This window comes from Orcinus orca, chromosome 3, assembly GCF_937001465.1.
Source record: "Orcinus orca chromosome 3, mOrcOrc1.1, whole genome shotgun sequence".
Classification (NCBI taxonomy): domain Eukaryota; kingdom Metazoa; phylum Chordata; class Mammalia; order Artiodactyla; family Delphinidae; genus Orcinus; species Orcinus orca.
In genome coordinates this window covers 17,276,154-17,299,936 of record NC_064561.1, presented here as the reverse complement: position 1 = coordinate 17,299,936, position 23,783 = coordinate 17,276,154, and the positions used below count along the sequence as shown (strand labels likewise).

At 45.7% G+C, this 23,783-nt stretch overlaps 1 protein-coding gene across 1 annotated transcript; it reads left to right on the top strand.

Annotated features, from left to right (window-relative positions):
• Positions 1 to 8,663: 8,663 nt before the first annotated feature.
• Positions 8,664 to 10,666, top strand: CBY3 (chibby family member 3). The gene is given in 3 exon segments (XM_049707452.1): positions 8,664 to 8,713; positions 9,981 to 10,542; positions 10,544 to 10,666. Coding segments are annotated over 3 exon segments (735 nt in total).
• Positions 10,667 to 23,783: the final 13,117 nt, after the last annotated feature.

Genomic DNA, 23,783 nt, shown 5'->3' with positions numbered 1-23,783 from the left:
GCTCGGGGAATGTTAGCAGCCTCAGACAAGAATGCCACAGACTCTCACTGTTCTAACCAGAGTTCAGAAGTTTTTCATGGATAAATGCTTCTCAATTTCTCATTTACTTATGGTCAATTTCCAGAGCCCTAAATCTTTAAAAAAATCTTTTTTTCCAGTTTCATAATTGTTTTCTGGGGAGAAAATTTGCTGACTACTTTTGGTTGAAAATTTTTTTCTCTGTATGTTTTCGCTGTTTCCTTTCAGTTGTTTTCTGTTTGCTTGCCTTGGTCTCTATGTTTTACATTGCAAGGGTATTTTTGTTTTGTTTTTGTTTTTTGCCTTGTCTGCACATTGGAATTACCTGGAAAGCTTTTAAAATCCTAGTGCCCAAGCTGTACCCCCAGAACATTACATCAGAATCTCTGGGGGAAGGCCCAGCCAGCTGAGAATCAAAATAATTAAATGAACTATAAACCACTGAAAAAGAGAACTGTAAACAAATTTTAAAAAGGAAAAGAAAAGGGCTTCCCTGGTGGCGCAGTGGTTGAGAGTCCGCCTGCTGATGCAGGGGACGCAGGTTCGTGCCCCGGTCCGGGAAGATCCCACATGCCGCAGAGCGGCTGGGCCCGTGAGCCATGGCCGCTGAGCCTGCGCGTCCGGAGCCTGTGCTCCGCAATGCGAGAGGCCACAACAGTGAGAGGCCCGCGTACCGCCAAAAAAAAAAAAAAAAAGGAAAAGAAAAATAGAATTAATAAGTCTATACCTGTAAAGAAAAAACTCACACTCCTCCTGTGTTGCTTTTTTTAAAAATAAATTTATTTACTTTTTATTTATTTATTTTTGGCTGCGTTGGGTCTTCATTGCTGCGCATGGGCTTTTCTTTAGTTGCAGCGAGTGGGGGCTACTCGTGGTTGCGGTGCGCAGGCTTCTCATTGCGGTGGCTTCTCTTGTTGCAGAGCACGGGCTCTAGGCACGTGGGCTTCAGTGGTTGTGGCTCGCAGGCTCAGTAGTTGTGGCGCACGGGCTTAGTTGCTCCGCGGCATGTGGGCTCTTCCCGGACCAGAGCTCGAACCTGTGTGCCCTGTATTGATAGGCGGATTCTTAACCACTGCACCACCAGGGAAGTCCCCCTCCTGTGTTTCTTCTTTACTGTCACACTACTACCACATTCACATCACTTCCTACACCAGATGTGTGGCAGTTTTCCCCATTGCAAGCAATTCTGTGACACCAGCTGGGTGTCCTACAACTTAATTCTGACACTAGCTACCTGGAGATAGCTAGTGTCAGATCCCACAGGTTAAGGGCTTAGTTCTGTAAGACTGACCCCACTTCACATGCTAATCGCAAGAATTGGATCCTCAGCTTACCCGCAATTTCTGTCCGACTTGGCTATAAATCAGAGGTTTCCATGACTTCCTCCCCCTTGGCTTCGATTATTTGCTAGAACAGCTCACAGAATTCAGAGAAACACTTACATGTATCAGTTTATTAAAGGATATGATAAAGGATACTGATGAGCAGCGAGATGAAGAGATACACAAGGCAAGGTCCGGGAGGGTCCCAAGCACGAACTTCTGTCCCCGTGGAGCTGGATGTGTTACCCTCCCAGTACATGGCTGTGTTCACCGATCTGGAAACTTTTTGAAACCAGGACTTAGGGGATTTTTATGGAAGCAGGATCAATCATTAACTCCATTTCCAACCCCTCTCCCCTTTGGAGAATGGGGGAGGGGAGGAGGGGCTGAAAGTCCCAAGTGTCCAATCATGGCTCTGTCTTTCTGGTGAACAGCTCCTATCCAGGAGCCCACCATGAGTCACTTCATTAGACCAAAAGACACTGCTATAACTCAGGAAATTCTGAGGGATTTAGAAACTGTCAGGAACAGGAGTCAAAGACCAAATATTAGAACAAAAGATGTGCCTGGGGGCGGAGATATATATATATATGTATATATATATATGTATTTTTTTTTCTCTATTATCTCACCATACCAGCAGAGGAGAAAGAAGATCTCTTGCTTACAGTAGAATGCTGAGGGCCGACTGATAAGTATGTGCTAGTGTTGGAAAAGCATAATTTGGCAGTCATAAAGATTGGATCAGGCAAGAGTCACCAGTGGATGCTAACTTTAGTGGGAATTTTGAGGAACAGGACATTTAAATGGTCTTAAAAGTGTCTGCCCACAGTAGGGAAGGTTCCTTTGCAACACTTAAATGCAATACCTATCCCTAGATGGGATCCTGTACTAGAGGGAAAAAATGCTATAAAGGACATTCTTAGTAAACTGACAAAATTGAAATATGGATGGTTGTATTATATCAATGTAAATTCATAAGGTTGATAACTGTACTGTGGTTACGTAAGAAAATACACATTGAAGTATTTAGGGCAAAGGACTATGATGTATGTAAAAGGTTCAGAAATGATCAAGGAAATAGGGTAAAATGCTGAGTGTAGGGGAATCTAGATAAAGGGTATACTGGTGTTCCTTGAACAATTTTTATTAAAAAAATTTTTTTTCCTTGCACAATTTTTAAATTTACAACTTAAAAAAATAAAAAAGCCAGGGGATTTTCCTGGTGGTCTAGTAGTTAGGATTCGGCGCTTTCACTGCCGTGGCCAGGGTTCAATCCCTGGTCGGGGAACTGAACTGAGATCCTGCAAGCCACGCAGCGAGCGTGGCAAAAAAAAAAAAATAAAGTCAGGCTCTCACAATTCAAGACAATTGTTCAGAGTTGTTCAGATCCTATAGAGCCTATTTTGGAAGTTAGAAGCCCCCAAATAATTCTGTTTTCTGCAGGAAGCCTCAGATTTTCATTTAAATGATAACAGGTACCTGTATAAAAACGAATATTCAGGACAACTATATATGGGCTAATCAGAATATTAACCCACCACACATTCTTGTTTAAATGTCTATAAACATAAGCCTACCTATTTACAGCTGTTATACAAATATAAAACCACAATAAATTTATAAATTACCTATAAAGCATTTAAATTAACATTTCAATAGGACAACAAAAAATGTTTTTCTGCTGAAAATAAGTGCTATTTGTCCTGTGATCTGCTCCCAGTGCCCTGAGGCAGATGTTTCCAAATTCTGCTGCCACACACTCTGTACTGTGTCATGATGCACATTCTAAGTCCACTTTTCACTCTTCAGAAGACTTTGAAATCTTCCATTCTCAGGGGGACTCAGTGCTCTCATGCCTGTCTGCTTACCTTCCCCTCTGGTTAGCCACTACCACTCAAACCCAGGTGCAGACTCTCAGGTTCCAGGGTGCTTCCTGGTGGTTATCTAGAGCAAATAGAACATCATCAACACTTTTTTTCAGTTATTTTTTAAAACAAAATTTAAACATTTTCTATAGAGTATTGAAGATTCCAGAGAACATGCATGTAACTAATTTTAAGGCAAAATGGCTTGGGAGCAGCATGGGTATGAGAGAGGAAGCAATAGCAACACTTAGACCACCACTGTGGTTACCCCTCATGCTGCATCCCACCCCTGCTGAAACCACCAACCCCATGAGGAAGGCTGAAGGAGAAGCTAAAGAAGAAAAAGCCCAAGGGAAGGATGAACCACATAGGAGATGGGCATCCTTTCATGCATCCTAAAAAGGCACCGTGCAGAAAATGGAAGTACCAGGTGAAGCGTGTGCATTTTGTATAACTATGTTCTTCTTGTGTTCCGTACTACTTGAATTACTGTTTTTATCAGGTCTTATACAAATGCAAATATTTGTAGTTTTTAAAAAACTATGTTAGCACAGAGAACCCCTCATTGTTTCAGAGAAGGTTAAATATCACTAACAGATTATCATAGAAGCTGGATTGAAATGGTCATGAGGGTAAACAAGATTTTGCTTCCTTGGTTTTGGAACTATTCCTCTTGGTTGCCAAGAGAAGGGATCCACTGACATTTACAGCCACTATGGCTGTGAAGAAATGAAAATTCTTTTTTAAGTCCTCTCTCCTTTCCTCTGTGCCATCAGAATGAGCTTTATGTCCTTAAACTCAGACCTGTTGGTACTCCTTTCCTCACAGGCTCCAAATCTGGTCTTTTCAGTGACATTTAGATGGAGTGCCTCAAGGGAGCCAGGAACCATTGTTATTGACTGTGCATTTTTAAATTCTACAGTTTTCGGGACTTCCCTGGCAGTCCAGTGGTTGGGACTCCGCGCTTCCACTTCAGGGGTCATGGGCTTGATCACAGTTAGGGGAACTGGGATCCCGCATGCTGCACCGTGCAGCAAAGAAAAAAAACCAAAACAAAACTAGTTTTCATTAAATTTCCTCAAAATCAAGGTCTGTTTGTGAAAGGAGTTAACATGTTAAGTGGGAATTATTCCTCCTCTAAACTTTTCCTTTTCAAATCATCAAAAAAGACTTCCTTGGGTTTTGTAGCTTTTCCTCTTTTGTAGACCATGGAAATAGGGAAATTGAAAGTTGCTGAATACCATTCCTGATGATCACTCAGGACCTTCCTGAAATGTCATGAGTGTTAATGAAAAGTAGCTTTAATAACATAGACACAATTGGGGGGGTGGTGGAAGAGGGAGTGAGGGAGAGAAGGCAAATGTGTGATTGGCTGGGTTAATATATTCCTGGGCTCTGATTCCATGTCCATTAGATAACCTTCTGGGGCTGATTCAAGCTTATCCTGATGATAAGAGAGAGCTTTGAACAGTGAGCATAAAGGTTTATTTGTGGAAACTGACATTCTAATTCTAAAATTAGGATAGAAATTCAATTACATGGAATTGAAATTATATGAAAATTCCAAGGACCTAGAAAACCAAAGCAGTCTTAAAAAAAACTGTTTGAAGATTTACATTACCAGATAAAGACTTACTGTAAGCTACAATAATTAAGAAAATATGGTATTGGTACAAGAATAAAAAGAATAATAAAGGGCTTCCCTGGTGGCGCAGTGGTTGAGAGTCCGCCTGCCAATGCAGGGGACGAGGGTTCGTGCCCTGGTCCAGGAAGATCCCACATGCCGTGGAGTGGCTGGGCCCGTGAGCCATGGCCGTTGAGCCTGCGCGTCCGGAGCCTGTGCTCCGCGACGGGCGAGGCCACAACAGTGAGAGGCCCGCGTACTGCAAAAAAAAAAAAAAGAACAATAAAGAGAACAGAGAGCCCAGAAACAGTCATACATACACAGTCACATGACGAACAATAAAGACATAACCGCAAATAGTGAGGAAAGGCTAGTCTTTATAAATGGTGCTGGGTCAACTTGACAACCATATGAAAAGAACACTATCAACAAAAATTAACTCAAAATAGAACACAAAATGTAAAGCTAAAATGGTGAAACTTTTAGTTTGGCAAAGCGTTCTTTAATATGACATGAAAAGCATGACCTTTTGAGGGTCAAAGTAAAAATTGATAAATTGGACTTTATTAAAAACTTTTGCTTTAATAGGCAAGCCATAGACTGGGAAAAAAATATTTGCAAAACATATCTGCAAAGGACTTTTATCTAGCGTTAAAGAACTTACACTCAACAAGACAAACAATCCAGTTTAAAAAAAAAGGTCAAAAGACAAGAACAACTTCAAAAACAAGGGTAACAAATAAGCACATGAAAAGACACTCAACATTATTAGCCAACAGAGAAATGAAATCAAAATCACAATTTAGACACACCCACTAGAATAACTAAAATTTTTTTTAATAAACTTATTTTATTTATTTATTGGGTGCATTGGGTCTTCGTTGCTGCACGCGGGCTTTCTCTAGTTGCAGGGAGTGGGGGCTACTCTTCGTTGCGGTGTGCGCAGTCTTCTCGTTGCGGTGACTTCGTTTGTTGCCGAGCACGGGCTCTAGGCGCACGGGCTTCAGTAGTTGTGGTGCACGGGGTTAGTTGCTCCGCGGCATGTGGGATCTTCCCGGACCAGGGCTCGAACCTGTGTCCCCTGCATTGGCAGGCGGATTCTTAACCACTGCACCATCAGGGATGCCCATAGAATAACTAAAATTAAAAGGGTTTAACATACTAAGTGTTGGCAAGTATGTGGAGGAAAAGGAACAGAAACTCTTTCAATGATGGTAGGGATATGGTACAACCATTTTGGAAAAACCTTGGTAACTTCATAAAAAGGTAAATACACCTACCATATAACCCAGCCATTCTACTCCTAGGTATTTATTCAAGAGAAATTAAAGCACGTGGCCACACAACGAGTAGTACACAGATGTTTATAGCAGCTGTATTTGTAATAGCCCCCCAAATGGAACCAACCCAAATTTCCATCAACAGGTGGATGGAAAAACAAATTGTGGTATTTCCATATAGTGGAATACTACTCACCAAAAAAGGAATGAATTGTTAATAAATGCAACAACATGAATGAATTTCAACTTAAAATAATTATGCTGCAAGAAGCCAGTGCAGGGACTTCCCTGGTGGTGCAGTGGTTAAGAATCTGCCTGCCAATGTAGGGGACACGGGTTCGAGCCTCGGTCCAAGAAGATCCCACATGCTGCAGAGCAACTAAGCCCGTGAGCCACAACTACTGAGCCTGTGCTCTAGAGGCCACAAACCACAACTACTGAGCCCGCATGCCACAATTACCGAAGCCCACGTGCCTAGAGCCCGTGCTCCGCAACGAGAAGCCACTGCAATGAGAAGCCCGCGCACTGCAACGAAGAGTAGCCTCCACTCACCACAACTAGAGAAAAGCCTGCGTGCAGCAACGATGACCCAACGCAGCCAAAAATAAATAAATTTATTTAAAAAAGCCAGTGCAAAAAAAAAGTACGTACTAAATAATTCTATTTATATAAAATTCTAGAAAATTCAAATTAATCTATATAGTGATGGGAGCAGAGGAAACTTCTGAAGGTAATGTGTATCTTCATTATCTTGATTTTGGTTATGATTTCTTACATCAAATTATCCAAACATATCAAAGTGTGCATTATAAATATTGAATATATGTAGTTTATTGTGTCAATTATACCTCAATAAAACTGTTACAGAAAAAGGTTTCCCAGAAGGTGGCACTACTACTTGGCTCTGCCCTATGTTGTGAGCTCCCTGGAGCTGGGTGACCCCTTCTAGAGCCATCAGGATGCTGGATTAACTAGGAGGCCCCTGCAAGAGACCCTTGGGGTCAGGAAAGCCAAGTAAACGTGATGGCAATTGATTGGGTGTGGCTGGCGAGTAGGGCTGACTTCATTTCCTTCCACAGCTCAACACAGCACTTGTCCTTCAAACAAGCCCAACTCCTTTGTACCTTTAGCCCCTGTCTTCATGTAGCTAGAGTCTCTCATCATTCAGGTTTTAGTATGAATATCAAGTGCCTTCATCGAGTGCCAGGTCTAAATTGGTTCCTACACCTCATTTTGTCCTAAAGTCACTTTCTGTATTTCTATATTTTCTTCATGGCATGTATCACAACCAGAAATTCTTATTCATTTAGTTATTTCCTTTCATTAAAAAAAATTATTTATTTTATTTTTACTTCTGGCTGCTTTGGGTCTTCGTTGCCGCGTGCGGGCTTTCTCTATTTGCGGTGAGCGGGGCTACTCTTCGTTGTGGTGCGCAGGCTTCTCATTGTGGTGGCTTCTCGTTGCGGAGCACAGGCTCTAGGCACGCGGGCTCACCAGTTGTGGCTCGCGGGCTCTAGAGCACAGGCTCAGTAGTTGTGGCACACGGGCTTAGTTGCTCTGCGGCATGTGGGATCTTCCCAGACCAGGGCTCCAACCCGTGTCCCCTGCATTGGCAGGTGGATTCTTAACCACTGTGCCACCAGGGAAGCCCCATTTCCTTTCATTTTTATTACCTATTCTCATCCTCCCTCTTTTTTTTTGCGGTACGCGGGCCTCTCACTGTTGTGGCCTCTCCCGTTGCAGAGCACAGGCTCCGGACACGCAGGCCCAGCGGCCACGGCTCACGGGCCCAGCCGCTCCGTGGCATGTGGGATCTTCCCAGACCGAGGCACAAACCCATGTCCCCTGCATCGGCAGGCGGACTCTCAACCACTGCGCCACCAGGGAAGCCCTCTTCCTCCCTCTTTTATGCTGTTGACATCCTACAAATCCCTTTACTGGGGGTGCACCCACCCCATAGGTGCCTTAAGTGTTGGCTGACAAACTCACAGTTGCCCCTGACAATGACTGACTGAGGGCTGGGTGAGGGAGAAGGGCACAAAAGATTGGCTCCCTTGCAGTAAGGAGACCTAACTCTGTGGCACAATTTCTACAGTTCCCCGTGAGATCTGGCTAGAGCTCTTCTCCACTTGAGGCCACATTCCTGCTTAGCTTTAGCTCTTTTCCCTGCCCTGTCCTGCTTCCCTTACTCCCTTCTCCCAAAAACACTTCCCCAGTAAATCCCTCAATAATTCTCATCTGAGGCTCTGCTTCTAGGAAACCTGACCAATGACACCCTTGGTTAGCTTCATGAGGGACTATTTTGTTCAATCCCCTAGAACAAATTCCTATCTTAGGCTCTGCTTATGACATTCTCCCCCTTAAGAATGATAGCTTGATGACGGAAGATCTTCCTCACGTTGGAAGAACACTGTCTGGAACAGAGAAGGCACTCAATAAGTGTGCTGAATGAATACAGGGGAGAGCCCAGGGGTCTGTTTTATAGATTAGCTGATCTGGCCTAGAGGCATTGTGAGTCATAGCCGGTAGACAGCAACTGAGTGGTTCAGAGATGGGGCCAGGCCTGGGACAGCAGTTTGGCACCTCCAACACATCCTCCAGGTGAGGTACAACATGTGAGGATTATTGGGGAAGGATCCTCTGGAAAGATGCAACCTCAAGGGTGGGTCGGGTTCTAGCCTTGGGCTTCCAAGAGACATGTCCCTGAGCCAGATCTAGGGGGTAGTACTGCCCAGCTATGTGTGAGGAGTGTGTGTTGAATTAATGAAGGCATGACAGAGGTAACCCTGCCCCAGGGTTCCTTCTCTTTTCACTCTCCATTGGGAGAAGAGGAATTCAAAAGAAAGCATATAGTCTTCTTTCTCACACAACAGAATCAGAACGTACAGGAATGGGGGGAGAAGGAGTATGGGACATGTCTGTTATCTGGACTTTAGTTTCCTTGAGCATGTAGTCTGCTTTGGATAAAAGTCACATCCAGTCTGTGCAACCCCTTTTGGCTCAAGCCCTAAGCATAGGTCCTAGCCCATGGCACATGCCCCTACTGGACTGACCACACCAGACTATGATCTACACGCACACATCTGGCTTCCCAGCTGGACCAGGAGCATCTTCAGGGCAGGCATAGGCTGTGCTGGCACCCTCTACCCAGACCAAGGCCTGGCACAAAGCAGATGCCAGTCAGTTCAAGGTTGTAAAATAACTGAATGACGAGGGCAGTAATGCTGTTGGGTATGCTAGACATCCACCGGATACTTTTCAGAATGTAGATCCAGCCCTGGCTTCGCAATGCTTCAGCAGCGCCCTCTAACCCACGGAAGGAAGTCTAAACTTTTAAGCCTGCCTGTACAGCACCCTCATATAGTGTCCTGGTCCCCCTTTCCAGCTTCCTCTTCTGCTATTTCCAGCTCAATACCCTACACCAATCCTACCCCAAGCTCTTCCTCACGTGTGCAACATTCGAGCCTTGCCTAGCTCTTCACTCTGCCTAGCGGCTCTCCCTTACCCACCCCCAATCTACCTGTCAAATTCCTGTGCATCTTTTAAGTACCTGCTTGTCTCTGCTATCATTCCTTCCTCCCTTAAGGGCCTATTAACCCCTTCCAGCAGCCACCCAGCACTCAGAGAGCAGGGTTCTGGTCCTTCACCTGCCCATCTATCCCCAAAGCCTGACAGAGTAGTCTTTGGGGAAGGGGGTTTCGGGGAGACTTCTGCTAGTACGAGTGTGCAGGGATGGACTCCTCAGTGGCCAGCAGCTGGCTAACCCTGAGCGCCAGCTGCGGGCCTGAGCCCTGCCCACCAGGCCTCGCGGTTTGAGGGGGCAGCACGTCCAAGCAGGCTGCTCACCCAGACTCTTGCTCTCCAGCAGTGCCCCTGGCTCGCCTTTATCATTCTGGACATCGAGGCTTGCGAGGCAAGGGAGCAGCCTGGGTCGCCCGCGTCCTCGAGGCTCTGCTCTGGGTATCCGTGCGCCTGACGAGGCCCACCCGGCCCTTGCCCTGGAGGCCTTCGGGTACTCGGCCTCGGGCCATGCGAGCCGCCTGTGGGAACAGCTGCGGCAGTTCTGGGCCCACCATTTCTCGCGGCGCTTCTCGCCGCGGCGCCCTCCGCTGCGCCGCATCTCCTCCATGTCCACCTTCTACCTGCTGGACCACCAGACGCGCCAGGCAGAGCTAGGCCTCAGCTACGGCACACCGCGCACGCGCCTCAGCGACGAGGCCTTTGTGTTCCGCGGCGGCCGGTGGACCACAGAGGGCCAGCCGGTGCGGTCGCGGCCGCAGCTGCCCTCGCCGACCACCTCGGGCTGGAAGGCGCAGGTGCAGCGGATTAAGAGCCAGGTGCTGCTGGAGGAGAACAACTACCTGAAGCTACAGCAGGAACTGCTCATGGACATGCTGACGGAGACCACAGCACGCATGCACCTGTTGGAAAAAAAAGATAGACCACGAGGCAAGCACTGCCGCTGCGGCGCGCGCCTGGCAGAGGAAAATGCGCAAGCGCGAAGGCGCGTGCAGCGCGCTCCTGACCGAGCCGCTGACTCCAGAGTCGCGGTGACGCAATAAAACCCGTGCAGCGCATGCGCACCTCGCTCCACACCTTAGGCCCGGTCTCGTTCCTGTGGCCCTTAGAGGGCCCGGCCAGGACTGGGCTCCGGGTGCGCGGGGGTCCGCTGCGCGCCTTCAGGGACCATCACTCCGGGCCTGGTGTGGAGGGGAGACTCAGCCAGCAGTCCGTCTCGGGAGGGTGCGATAGGGCGGTGGAGGAAGATGTTTGCAGCCCGTTGGAAACGCGGAGTGGGAGCCAGGCTTGCAACAGTGCAGCAGGGGGCGGGGATGGCCGGCGATGAGAGGTAGTGGTAGCAATGGCTTTCTTGGCCCGAGGGACGGAGGGCAAAGTCCGGGAGGCAGGGAAACCTGGGCTCAGGGATGGAGGGTGCGGTTGGGCGGGCGGGGTCGGTGACCTTACAGTTGGCCTTTCCCTCCCTGAGGCGATCCCGGGAGGGGTTTCAGCCCGAGTCCAGGATAAAAGTGTATTTTACGACCTGGAAACTGTTTCCCGAAAGAATCCCTCGAAACTTTGAGCTCTGCCTCCCCCTTCTGGCTGTGTGGCTTTTGGCGAGTCGCTTTTCGTTGTGGGTTTCCTTTTCCTCTCTCTAGAATTATGGGTCGGGGATACAAACAAGCACTGTCCAGAGCTAATCCAGCGCACAGATAGGATTTGCTCGACCCACCTTATTTTACAATTTTGCATGAGTTGCCAACATTTAAGAATTTGGAGATTTCACATTAAAAATCCAGATTTCCCGTGTTCTCCTGAAAACCCAGAAGACTCAGCCATTGCTGGACCTTGGTTTTGCCCAGCAGCAGTTGCCTGAATTGTGGCTGTCAGCTCCTGCTCAGCTTCACTCCTTTCCTCCTATAGGTGTCTGATTTTGGATCTCCTTCTATATCCGTTCTAGATCGATGTTCTCTCCTGGAGCATAGGGAGCCCTGTGCCCAAGGTATCATATAAAGTGCTTTTGGTGAGGGTGTTGTGAGTGATGTGGCTGCACAACAAAGGTGATGGCACTGGTCCTTGCAATCTGCAACCTTCCCTTGGAATGTAGACAGGCCCTTTCAGCACCCAGTGAAACTTAAGTCCGGTAGGATTACAACACATTTTCTTAGAGTCATGTGAAAACTTTGAGAGAAGTGGGTGTCCTTCTTCGGCCTAACTTGCTTTCAGGAGAAAGACTAGGGATTACTAAAGCACTACTGTGTATAAAAATGTGGCCTAATTAAATCAGCAAAACAACACAAAACATGTCATTAGACACTATGCTTAAAAACATTTCTTTTGAGCAGTGCTCTTTTGTATTTTAATAATTTTATATTAACATAGATTAAAATATTTTTAAATAGTTGTAAAATATAATTTCCTTTTAGAATAACTTAGAAATAAAAAATATACAGAAAAGGAAATGAGAAGGGAATCAAAACAATACCTAGAAAAAAACACAAAATAAGGCACTGATGGAGAAATTATACTAAGTGAAAGAAGCCAGATGCAAAGGACCACATATTGTATGCTTTTGTTTTTATAAAATATCCAGAATAGACAAATCCACAGCCGGGGGATGTGGGGAGGAAGGAGTGACTACTTAACAGGAGCAGGGTTTCCTTTTGGATTGATGAAAAATGTTTTGGAGCTATAGTGGTCGTACAACATTGTGAATGTTCTAACAGCCACTGAATTGCACACTTTAAAACAGTGAGTTTTATGTGAATTTTACCACAATAAAAAAAGATTTTTTTTAAGGAGGAAAGTGCTTTACATTAAAACATGAGATAAAAACTATGTGGTATGGGGAAATAGCAAAAATCATAAAGGTGATCCAAGAGTACCTAAAGTTTAAGGAATATCGCTTTGGCCAGAGCACTTGCAAACAAATAGTTTATTTTCTAGAACAGAGAAAAGTATCTGCCTTGCCAGATCAGCAGCAGATGGGGAGCCCCATGTTTAGGGAGGGGTATCCAAGTGGATAAAGGACCCAGATCAAATGGGGCAGAATGATATTTTAAGATATCTGACTTTGTTCTTTCTGCTCTGGAACTTCACCCCCTGACTGAGGCAGCAAGCTCATTGCCCCGGGGGTGGGGGTGGGGCTGTATGTGTGTGACAGAGCAGAAAGTAGGAACAAAGAACTCTTTGTGGCTTTCACCTTCTACAGCTCAGAACCCTCTGGGGAACAGAGCTTTGAAAACTTATTTTTTGGGCTTGAGGAGGGAGGTCAAAAAGGCTGTAGATTTGTCTACAGCAAGAGGAAAGATGAAGGGAAATGGAAGTAGAGATCCTTCCATCTTGGAAAGAAGTCCTTTCTTGACCCTACATTACTTTCCAGGTACTGCCTCATTTCTCTGCTTCCCTTTATAACTAAGCTCCAAAAAGTTGCTTATATTCACTGTCTTCAATTCCTCCCCTCCCTCTTTGCTCTTAGTTCCCCTCAGCTTTGGATTTCTCACCTCCAAGTCTCCCCAGCCTGCTCTTGTCAAGAATGACATTGCCTCCAGTGTTGTTAAGTCCTTTGGCTAATTCTCCATCCTCATCTTGGCCCATCAGCAGCATTTCATGCAGTTGACGCCTCCTCATCTTCACTTGTCATCTAGGACACTACACTCTTCTGATTTCTCTCCTGCCTCACAGTTGCTCCTTCTCAGTGTCTTGCTGATTTCACTTCCTTCAGGTGTCTACTTAAATGTCACCTTTTCAGTGAAGTTTTCCCTAATGACTTTATTTAAAAGAGCATGCATTCTCCCCACACCCAACCAAACCAGCACAACTTATCCTCCTTTCCTGCTTTGTTTTCTAGCATCTGTCACCATTTGACCTCCTATGTATTTTGTCAGTCTCCCTCCACCCGCTCTGCCCCAACTAGAGTGTAAGTTCCATAGGGTTTTTTTGTGTGTGTGTGTGTGTGGTACGCGGGCTTCTCACTGTTGTGGCCTCTCCGGTTGCGGAGCACAGGCTCCAGACGCGCAGGCTCAGCGGCCATGGCTCATGGGCCCAGCCTCTCCGCGGCATGTGGGATCTTCCCGGACCCGGGCACGAACCCATGTCCCCTGCATCGGCAGGCGGACTCTCAACCACTGCGCCACCAGGGAAGCCCTCCATAGGGTTTTTTTCTGTTTTTTTTTTTTTTTTTTTTTCTGTATCTTAGTTAGAAAAGTGCTTAACACTTACTAGGCTCTCTCCAGATATTCCTAGAATGAACAAAGGTCTATAAGAGACAGGCACCTGAATCCCAGGAGCAGATGGTGTTTGGCCTTTGGTATTGTCATAGGTATCTAATCCTCTAGGAGGCAGGGAAGGTGTACCAGATGCTTTTGGAACTTTTGGTTGCATCTGATAAGCCCACCTCTGATTTTAGCCACAACTATGGTGGATGGCTCTGCGTATACTGTCAGTGCCTCATTTCAGGTGTCTACTGTGGGTTTCTCGGCCTTTCTGCTTCAGGGCTTTCTCCTAAGCCTCAGGAGCTCTCTCAACCCACAGACATAGCCTGGGAGTGCAGGAGAGTTAACGCCTTCTGGGGGCAACCTCCAGTAGAGGACAGAAACCAAAACACACTTTGTTGAATTTTCCTTCTACCATTTTCCTCACTCCCCCTCTCTCAGTTCATGGAATCATCTACCAGATAAACTGCACCCAAGTTCTAAGCTCAGACTCTGCTTTTATGGGGATTCAAGCTAAGGCAGTTAGTAAGAAGTAGCACTAGAAGGCAGGCCATAGGGAAAGGAATCTAGAACTAGATCACCCCCCATTCAGAAGGCTCGCTCACCACTGTTGGTGAGAAGGATGGTAGTAACCCCTAGTGTCCTAAAGCATAAGACTCTTACCTTTGATGGATTGGAATGAGATAGAAATTGAAGGGAAAGTTTGGCTTATGTAGTAGCTTTGGCACTCGAAAGATATGGAGGCAGCTGTAATTACAAGGATTATGGAAGTGGTTAACTTTTCTAAACTGTCTTAGAAGCTTTGAAGAAAGAATGAAAGGCTCTTCTTAGCCCACTCAACTCAGGGCATGATATGAAAGCTGGAAAGTCTCCCAAGGCAACATGTAAAGAACTGCTCACTTCTGCTGCCAGGAAGCAGAGTGTGCTGAAAATAAGGCTCAAGATTTAATCAAGGGCAGTAGAGCTGCAGAGAAGACCCGGGCATCCTTAACAATTTTCCTGTACTAAAGTCAAGCGTTTTAAGGGGAAGGAATGGGACCCTAAGGCCTGGCATGGGATGTTTGGGTGGATATACCTAAGAACCTTGAGCCCCCAGAGCCCCTGAACCCTTCTGGCCAGTAGCAGCTGCTCCTTCCCTTGATAGAGGAGAACAGCTTTATTTTTCCTGGAGACAATGCAGCGATCTCACCTGAGGTAGATGTCATAAAATGATGCTAATCCTTCTGAAGCTCCACCTCTCGTTGCCTCTAGACCAATAACTAGGATCGAGTCTCAGCATAGCCCAAGCAGTGAAGCACAGTCCCTACTCTAGAAGGAAATAGTTTGATCGTCCAAAAGGTTGCAGGACATGTCTAACCGCAGGACCTCTGGGGGAACAGACATTGGAGTGGATCTAGAGGGTGGGGGTGTATATAACACTGGGTAGGAAGTTGATTGAAATGGAACATTTCCCATAACTCAAGACTAGAGTTCTGCCAAGAGCTTGTCCTAATGTTCTACTAGATGACTCTGGAAAATTGGACACGATGGTGGCCTAGGGTCAATGAGGTGGAGACACCAGAATTGCCTTGGCTGAGTTTAAAGAAGGGTCTGAAGGCTACAGGGAAGTGACAATATTAGAATGGGTTTATTACATGAGACCAGAAGATTCACCATTTGACTCTGTTCTCTGGGAGATGCCCAGAGGATGCCCCTTTGGCTAAAGCAGTAGGGAATATGACAGTGAGGGGGGGAATTGCATCATTGAGAAGGTGTTGATGGTTGTCCCCAGTATGCCAGGGTTGACAGCAGGAGATGCTGCTAGGGAACTGGGCTCCCTAGTGTCATTGGGGATGATGGGATTTGGGAATGGCATTTAACCATTCTGGATGGTGACATTTACAGATCAGAAGCCAGGAGGGCATTCTTATCATACTTTGCAGCAAGAGTGGAATGGCAACTTGGGGGGCCTCACTTCTCAGAGACCTGTGGTAATGATGATAATAGGCCACAGTGTTCGTAGGGGCAAAATAAATGGGCAGCCAATGGAGGCAGAGAATAAGTGATAGAAAGGGTTGGGGAACAAGGATGAGAGACATGCCAGCAAAGACAGTCTTGCTATTAAAATGCCTTCCTTAGTATTAGGTCAGTATTTAGATACATCCTAGGAAAGGTAGGTGAGGAATGCTCCAAATAGACTGAAGTTAAGTTTCCACCACTGCAGCAGAGTGGCAGGTTTGACATACAAACTGAGTTATTGAAAAGCCGTTAAAAACCATGTTTCTTGAACACCCAAGAACATGGAGCAAGATCTGTACCAGCCACAAATACCAACAAGGAGACAAGGCAGTGTGAGATGCTGATGTATGGCATGCAGAGAAATGAATGTGACAGTGACTAACCAAATTCAGACCTTTTGTGGATGTCTTAGTTCAGGCTGCTGTAACAAAACATCATTGACTGGAGGACTTATAAACAACCGAAATTAGTTCCTCACAGTTTTAGAGGGTGGAAATCTTAGGTCAGGGTGCCAGCATGGTCAAGTGAGGGCCCTCCTGCCGATGGCTAACTTCTTGTGTCCTCACATGGCAGAGAGCAGAGGTGGGAAGCCAGCTCTCTTGTGACTCTTATAAAGGCACTAATCCCATCATGAGGTCTCCACGTCATGATCTCATCTAATCCTAATCATCTCCCAAGGCCCCACCTCCTAATACCATCACGTTGCAGGGTAGGGTTTTGACATATGTTATGGACACATTCAGTCCATAACAGGAGGCAAATCCCAGAACTGGAATCAGGCTCAGCAGGCAGCAGGGAGACCAGGACCTCTACCTGCAGCAACAGTGCTCTGCACTTAACTCACCCCACAAGTCCAGGTGATAAATGGCAGCAGGGACAGTAACATGGGCCAGTGAAAATGGTCAGTGGTTTCACTTTTGCAAGATGAAGAGAGTTATGGGGATGGATGGTGGTGATAATTGTACAACAATGTGAACTAAACAGTACACTGAAAAATGATTAAGATAGTAAATTTTATGTCATGTATATTTTACCATAATAAAAAAAAAGAAAAAAATGGTTAGTGGTGACTGTGTAGAGATTGGGGTCTAGAATAGAATATTAGCCAGAGGAGCATAAGAAGCAGCATAGCTCTTAAGAGGAAAAACAGACTGTATCTGAAAAACAGTATGTGTCCACAAAACAACCTGCAAATCCCAGGACAGAAGTGCTTTCGAAAATACATGTAGGATAAAAGGGGAGAGGAACAGGATGTGACTGCCGAGCGGGTGTAGACAATGGTCACGTGTCCAGGAGAGCCAATGCATTGGCCTTGCGTTGGTTAGGTTGGGGCTTTGCCCTCTTGCCTTTTGTAGGGGACCCAGCTGTCTGGTGGTAGCTGATCTGGGGTATCTCCCAGAAAATCACCTGCTTCCCCTGTGTGTGGCCAGGAGGAAAGTGTTCACAGCCTCGCCCCATTTCTCTACTTTTCCTGTCCCCATCTAGCTTAGCTCTTACCATTGCTCCTGCCTCACCTGCCAGTTCCAACACATGTGTGTCTCCTCCCTGATACTCCTGGGGCCACTCCTACCAGGACCGACCTCCTCACCTGGTCAGTCTGGGAGGCTGTCTGTGCATGGCCTTGCCTGCCTTTGATTCTCAGATGTGTCTAGCACAGGAACCAGATCACTCAGAAGCCTGTGCCCATGGTGTTCCGTGTGCATCTGCACACGTGTGGGATGGGATTACCACAGAAGTCCATGGCGACCAGAGAGGATGGGCAAGGACCAAAGGCCCACAGAGCCTGCTTGGTCACCAAGAACAGTGCTGACAGGGGAGGAAGGGGGCCTTGCATGGGATCCTGGGAGCAGGACTGGCCTAGGGCTGGACCAGCACCAGCTGCCTCTGGAGCACAGTTCAGGAGCTTTGGCTCCTGCCCCCTTGGGAGCCAACACCAGTGGTGTGTCTGCTGCTTTCTGTCCTCTCCTAATATATTGCACCTACAAAAGTTTAATAAAACTGTAGTATCAATATCTTCAAATACTCAGTCTGTTTTCAACTGGTCTATGTCCAACCTAGCTCTAATCAGCCAGGGCTGACATGAAGTAAGGGAAGCAGGGTCATGGGGCCTCTGTGCATTCAACAGGGTCTGGGGATGGGTTTGGACTCTTGAGATCCATGTCCTGGGGTCATACCAGTGGTCCCACAGCTCTCCAGAGAGAAAGCACAAGGCCAGTCAATGGCTTGGGGTGTGGCCTGTGTGTAGCCTAAGAAGTAAAAGGCAGGTGGGAGAGTGGAGCCTAACCCTCGAGCTGTGAGCAGACCTATAAAGAGACTTAAGAGATATATCAGCTAGTTACAATGCATGGAAATTATTTGGCTCCTGATTTTCAAGCAAACAAACTACAAACAAAACGACAACAGGTCTTTCCTGGTGGTGCAGTGGTTAAGAATCCACCTGCCAATGCAGAGGACACGGGTTCGAGCCCTGGTCCAGGAAGATCCCACATGCCGCGGGACAACTAAGCCCGTGTGCCACAGCTACTGAAGCCCACGCTCCTAAAAGCCTGTGCTCCGAGACAAGAGAAGCCACTGCAATGAGAAGCCTGCGCACCGCAACGAAGAGTAGCCCCCGCTCACCACAACTTAGAGAAAGCCCGTTGCACAGCAACGAAGACCCAATGCAGCCAAAAATAAATAAAATAAATAAATAAATTTAAAAAAAAGAAATTTCTGATTAGATAGATGTCCTCCAAACACAACATCCATTGTTTTTAAGTATTGTTTATTACCTCATCCATTTTTTGTAAACAATTAACTGCACATATTTAAAGTGTATAATTGGATGAGTTTTGACTTATGTATATACCCATGAAACCAACAACACAATCAAGTAATGAACATATTCATCACCCCCAAAAGTTCCTTGTGTTCCTTAGTAATTCTTCCCTCCTACCCCTGCCCCAGGACAACACTTTTTGTCATTATAGATTAGTTTTAATTTAATTTAGTTTTAATTTTTAATTTATTAATTTAATTTAATTTAGTTTTTAATTTAGTTAATTTTTTAGAAATTTATGCAAATGGAATTATTCAGTATGTACTAAAAAACAAAAACAAAACCCTAGTTTCTTTTGCTCTGCATTATTACTTTGAGATTCATCTATGTTGTTGTATACATCATTTCCATTGTATGGAAACACCACAATTTGTTTATCTACTTGCCTTTTGGTAGAAATTTGGGTTGTTCCTAGTTTTGGGCTATTATAAATAAAGCTGCTATGAACATTGTGTATAAGCCTTTGTGTGGACGTGTGTTTTCATTTCTCTTGGATATGCTAATTCTGTGTTTACATTTTTGACAAAGTCAGGTTATTTTCCAAAGCAGTCATTTTACATTCCCACCAGTAGTGTATGAGTTCCAATTTCTCCACATTCTCATCAATACTTGTTATTTTCTGTGTTTTTTTTTTATACCCACCCTAGTGGAAGAAATCTCAAAAATTACCATCCATACCCCTCTCACGCTATGCTTACTAAGACTGCAGAGAAATCAATTCAACTAACTCTATATTGATTAAATTAAAAAAAAATTGTGCACACATTTACTTGTTTCCAGAGAAAAAACCATGAAGCAAGGTATATACAGATATGTCTAGCTACACCTCTACCCTGATCATTCCTCCCCATCTAGGTAAATGTTTATATTAAATTTTTTTTAATTAATTTTTTTTTTTTTTTTTTTTTTGTGGTATGCGGGCCTCTCACTGCTGTGGCCTCTTCCGTTGCAGAGCACAGGCTCCGGATGCACAGGCTCAGCGGCCGTGGCCCACGGGCCAAGCTGCTCCGCGGCATGTGGGATCTTTCCGGACCGGGGCACGAGCCCGTGTCCCCTGCATCGGCAGGCAGACCCTCAACCACTGCACCACCAGGGAAGCCCTATATTAAATTTTTTAATTTAAATTGTTTCTACTGAAAAATATAAAGCACATATATTTGCATTTCAGGGCCAGTTGCATTGACAAGGCCAGTCAATGGCTTGGGGTGCGGCCTGTGTGTAGCCTAAGAGGTTACTGTGTGCAGTAACCTTTCTTGGTTACTGCAGCATACAGTAAAACCTGTAAACCCTTTTGTATGGTCAGGCCACTCAAGATGGCTGTTCTCTTGCTCTCTGTACATTCCCTTCTCGACCAGTCCCTGCTTCACATACATCCTACTCACATGACTATCCAATCCTCTTAATCATAGGGCTTAATTAGTAACCTCCTAGTGCTTGCCCCTTGCCCCATCCACTGGTTTCTCTGGTAACTGATGAGCCAACCTAACGTCAACTCCCCCTTATAAATGGTATCCTCCCCCCCCCCCCACCCAGGAGTGAAGATTGCTGCCCTGTCTTGCCTGCCATCTGCCACCCACAGTGGGGTGCCACTCCAGGACTCTGCTTCAGACTTGTAAGATTCCCTATCCAATAAATTGTTGATGTTTCTGGGCTCTTTCTTTAGTCTTACAGCTGGGCAATTACAAGACTTGGAGTCCTGTGGGTTACAGTCCAACACCCTTACTTTCTTCACTGAGTGACATATCCTGCAGGTCGCACCTCAGCAGGACATAGAGATACTCCTTATTCCTTTTTATAGTTGCAATGTATCCCACTGGGTGAGTGTAGCACAATCTATTTCACTATGTATTCAATGTTTGGATTGTTTCTTGTCCCTTTTAAAATTGTGATGAAATACATGTAAAATTTATCATCTTAACCAATTTTAAGTGTACAATTCAGTGGCATGAAGTACATTCACCTTCCTGTGCAACCGTACCCACCATCCATTCCCAGAACTCTTTTCATCTTGCAAAACTGAAATTCTGTACCCATTAGATGACTTTCCATTTCTCCCTCCCCTTCTACTTTCTGTTTCTATGAATTTGACTAAGTACCTCATATATAGTATTTGTCCTTTCGTGACTGGCTGATTTCACGCAGCACGATACCCTCAAGATTCATCTATGTTGTAGCATGCGTAAGAATTTCCTTGCTTTTTAAGGTTGAATAATATTCCATTGTATGGCTGCACGACATTTTGTTTATCCATTCATCTGTCAGTGGATATGTGGGTTGCTTCCACCTTTCGGCTATTGTGAATAATGCTGCTATGAACATGGGTGTGCAAATATCTCTTTGAAACTCTGCTTCTAATTCTTTAGGGTGCACATCCAGTGGAACTGCTGGATCATAGGTAATCCCATGCTAAATTTTTAAAGGAACCACCATACTGTTTTCCTCAGTGGTTGTATGATTTTACATGCCCACCAACACTGTACAAGGGCTCCAATTTCTCCACATCCTCACCAATACTTCCTATTTTCTGTTTTTGCTTTACTGGTCATTATCCTAATGGGTGTGAGGCGATCTCTCATTGTGGTTTTGTATTTCCTGTAATTAGCTAATGTAATTAATATTGCAATGAAGAGTCTAGTGCCATGAAAATCCTTGTGCATAAGCTGGGTGCTCAATCTTGCTCATAATAACAGAAATACAAAATGAAAGTGTACTAAGATGTCATTTCTCACCTGTCAGATCAGCAAAAACCCAAGTTTTTCCAACATATTTCGTTGGCAAGGCTGTGGGGAGGCTGGCACTCACATGAATTGTTGGGGAAAATGCAAAAATGGTACAACCTGCTGGGTATGAAGATTTGACATGTAGTAAGATTGCATGTGCCTTTACCCTTTAGCCAGGCAATCCCACTTCCTGGAATCTATTCCAAACTCACACCAACTTCCCCCTAGTATAAAGGGCCCTGAGATGAAGAGCTTGGTAGTTATTGTGAGTGGTTCCCTTAGGGTCTTCTTGCTTCCTTTAGGTCCCTTTCTCAGGTGGGGTTCTGAGCGCATGTGCACCTCTTCAGACTTTCTTACCCTCGCTCACCTTTATTCCAGTCCCCACTGGGAAAACTTCCTGGGCAGGCTTTACACAGGTACAACTGGACAGAAGCTCCCTTTAGACCTGTGCTGGAAGAGGGGGTTAGGAGCCAATGGATAAATTCCTTTTCTCCTTCCCACCAGGATGGTTTGGAGACATTTCATGATGTGCCCCAGAATGTCCTGGGGGACTGAGTGCAGAGACCAGTTTGGTAATGAGGGGTTATTTTGGTGCTCTCTCCTCTACTGCTCACATTCCTTACCTGCTAAATCAATACCCCGTAGGCTCTGCTTTCAGGGGCACCCAGGCCAAGTCAGATACAGAACATACACTCTATCAAAATGATACAAGCTTATAAATGTGTCAAACAGTATGTTTAGTATTTAAGGAGCAGGGGTCCTTATTCTAACCCAGTGCAATTCCACAATGGTAACCAGGGATAATAGTTTCCAACCACTTTCAATGCACTAACAGGGAAAGGACTTCCCTGGGCTGAATCAAGTCCCCAGGCCCAGCATAGCTTCAGGCTTCGGGTGAGAGCGTGGGGATGGGGCACCCCCTGCTGGTTACATGGAGACTGGAGTGGCTTCTGCCTCCTAGAGGGGCGGCATCTTTCTGGCTCTGGATAGGGCTCTGGATTGGTTTGCACGTTGCTGCTCCTGAAACTTCTTTGAGATTCTGGGCGACTCCTCTTCCTGGGGTCCACCAGAGGCCTGAGACTTCTCCCTCACAGCAGTCCTGGAGTGTAGTCGCACCTTCTTCACAGGAGCTCGCAACTCCTCAAGCGTTCCTTTTGGCCAGGTGCCCTTGGCTCTCCCACTGCTTGGAGTGGAGGAAGGGGCACAGGCTTTGGATGTGTCCTGGAGTCTAGTTCCACTCCGCCCACTCGCTGGATCTCTGACTATGCACATCTCTGAGCCTGTTTCTTGGAGACTTGGGATTGTTGAGAGGCCCCAGTGAGACAGAGATGGTGAAGTACCCAGCAATGAGGTCTGGCCCTGAAATAGTCATTGAACCCAACGGCCTGAACTTTCATAACCTCCCTCTAGTCTTTCCCAACCCTGGCCCCCCAAGTTTGTGACTAGACCTCAAACATTGGTTCCTCTGCTCAACTGGGAACGCCCAACCCACTCCCTGTCATACCACTCCAAGTGACTTTGCATAGCCCTTGGGCCTGACCGTGGGCTTCACTTTTCTTTTATAGTAGCCCAGGGTCATAGGGAAGTCTTACTTTTCTCAGACTCATGTGACTCAGAAGTAACTCAACACTAAAATAATGATTTATCAAATTCTAGGCCAGAACACTAGAGTCTTATCAGTTGAGAGACTTAGCCCTGAATGGGGAAAACCCAGTGGGGAGGGTATGGAAAGTGAGAAACACAAGGGCTTTAGTGTAATGTGGCTGTTATTGACAAGGCCATGCTCTCTGGGGATGCTGCCCTGTCTCCTGACTGATTGATTGATTGGGACAGGGTATTCACTGAGGTGAATGGTTCAAAGGCTAAATGAAACTTAGCAATGCCACCAAGCACATGCTCTGTTTTTACTGCAAGAGGCATTTCCTCTTCCATGGGTGTTTATAAACACAGACATCCCACCTAGGGTGGTCATACTAATTGTTCACTGATACTTCTGGTTCTTCTCTTTCCAGGCTCATAAGATTTAATTCCTGGTGTCAACTGGGGAAAAAAAAAAACCCACCATACAAAAATAGTGAGTTTCAGTTTTATTTAGGTACCCTTACTGAGGACTATAGCCTGGGAGATAGCCTCTCAGACAGCTCTGAGGAACTTCTCAGAAGAGGTAGGGAAGGAACTAGTATATATATGAAATTTTTGACTGGGAAATATAGTCATGCATACATCTTTTTAAAAAAAACTTATTTGGCTGCACCAGGTCTTAGTTGTGGCATGCGGGGTATTTAGTTGCATCATGTGGGCTCTTAGCTGTGGCATTTGAACTCTTATTTGCGGCATGCATGTGGGATCTAGTTCCTTGACCAGGGATTGAACCCGGGCCCCCTGCATTGGGAGTGGGGGAGTCTTAACCACTGGACAACCAG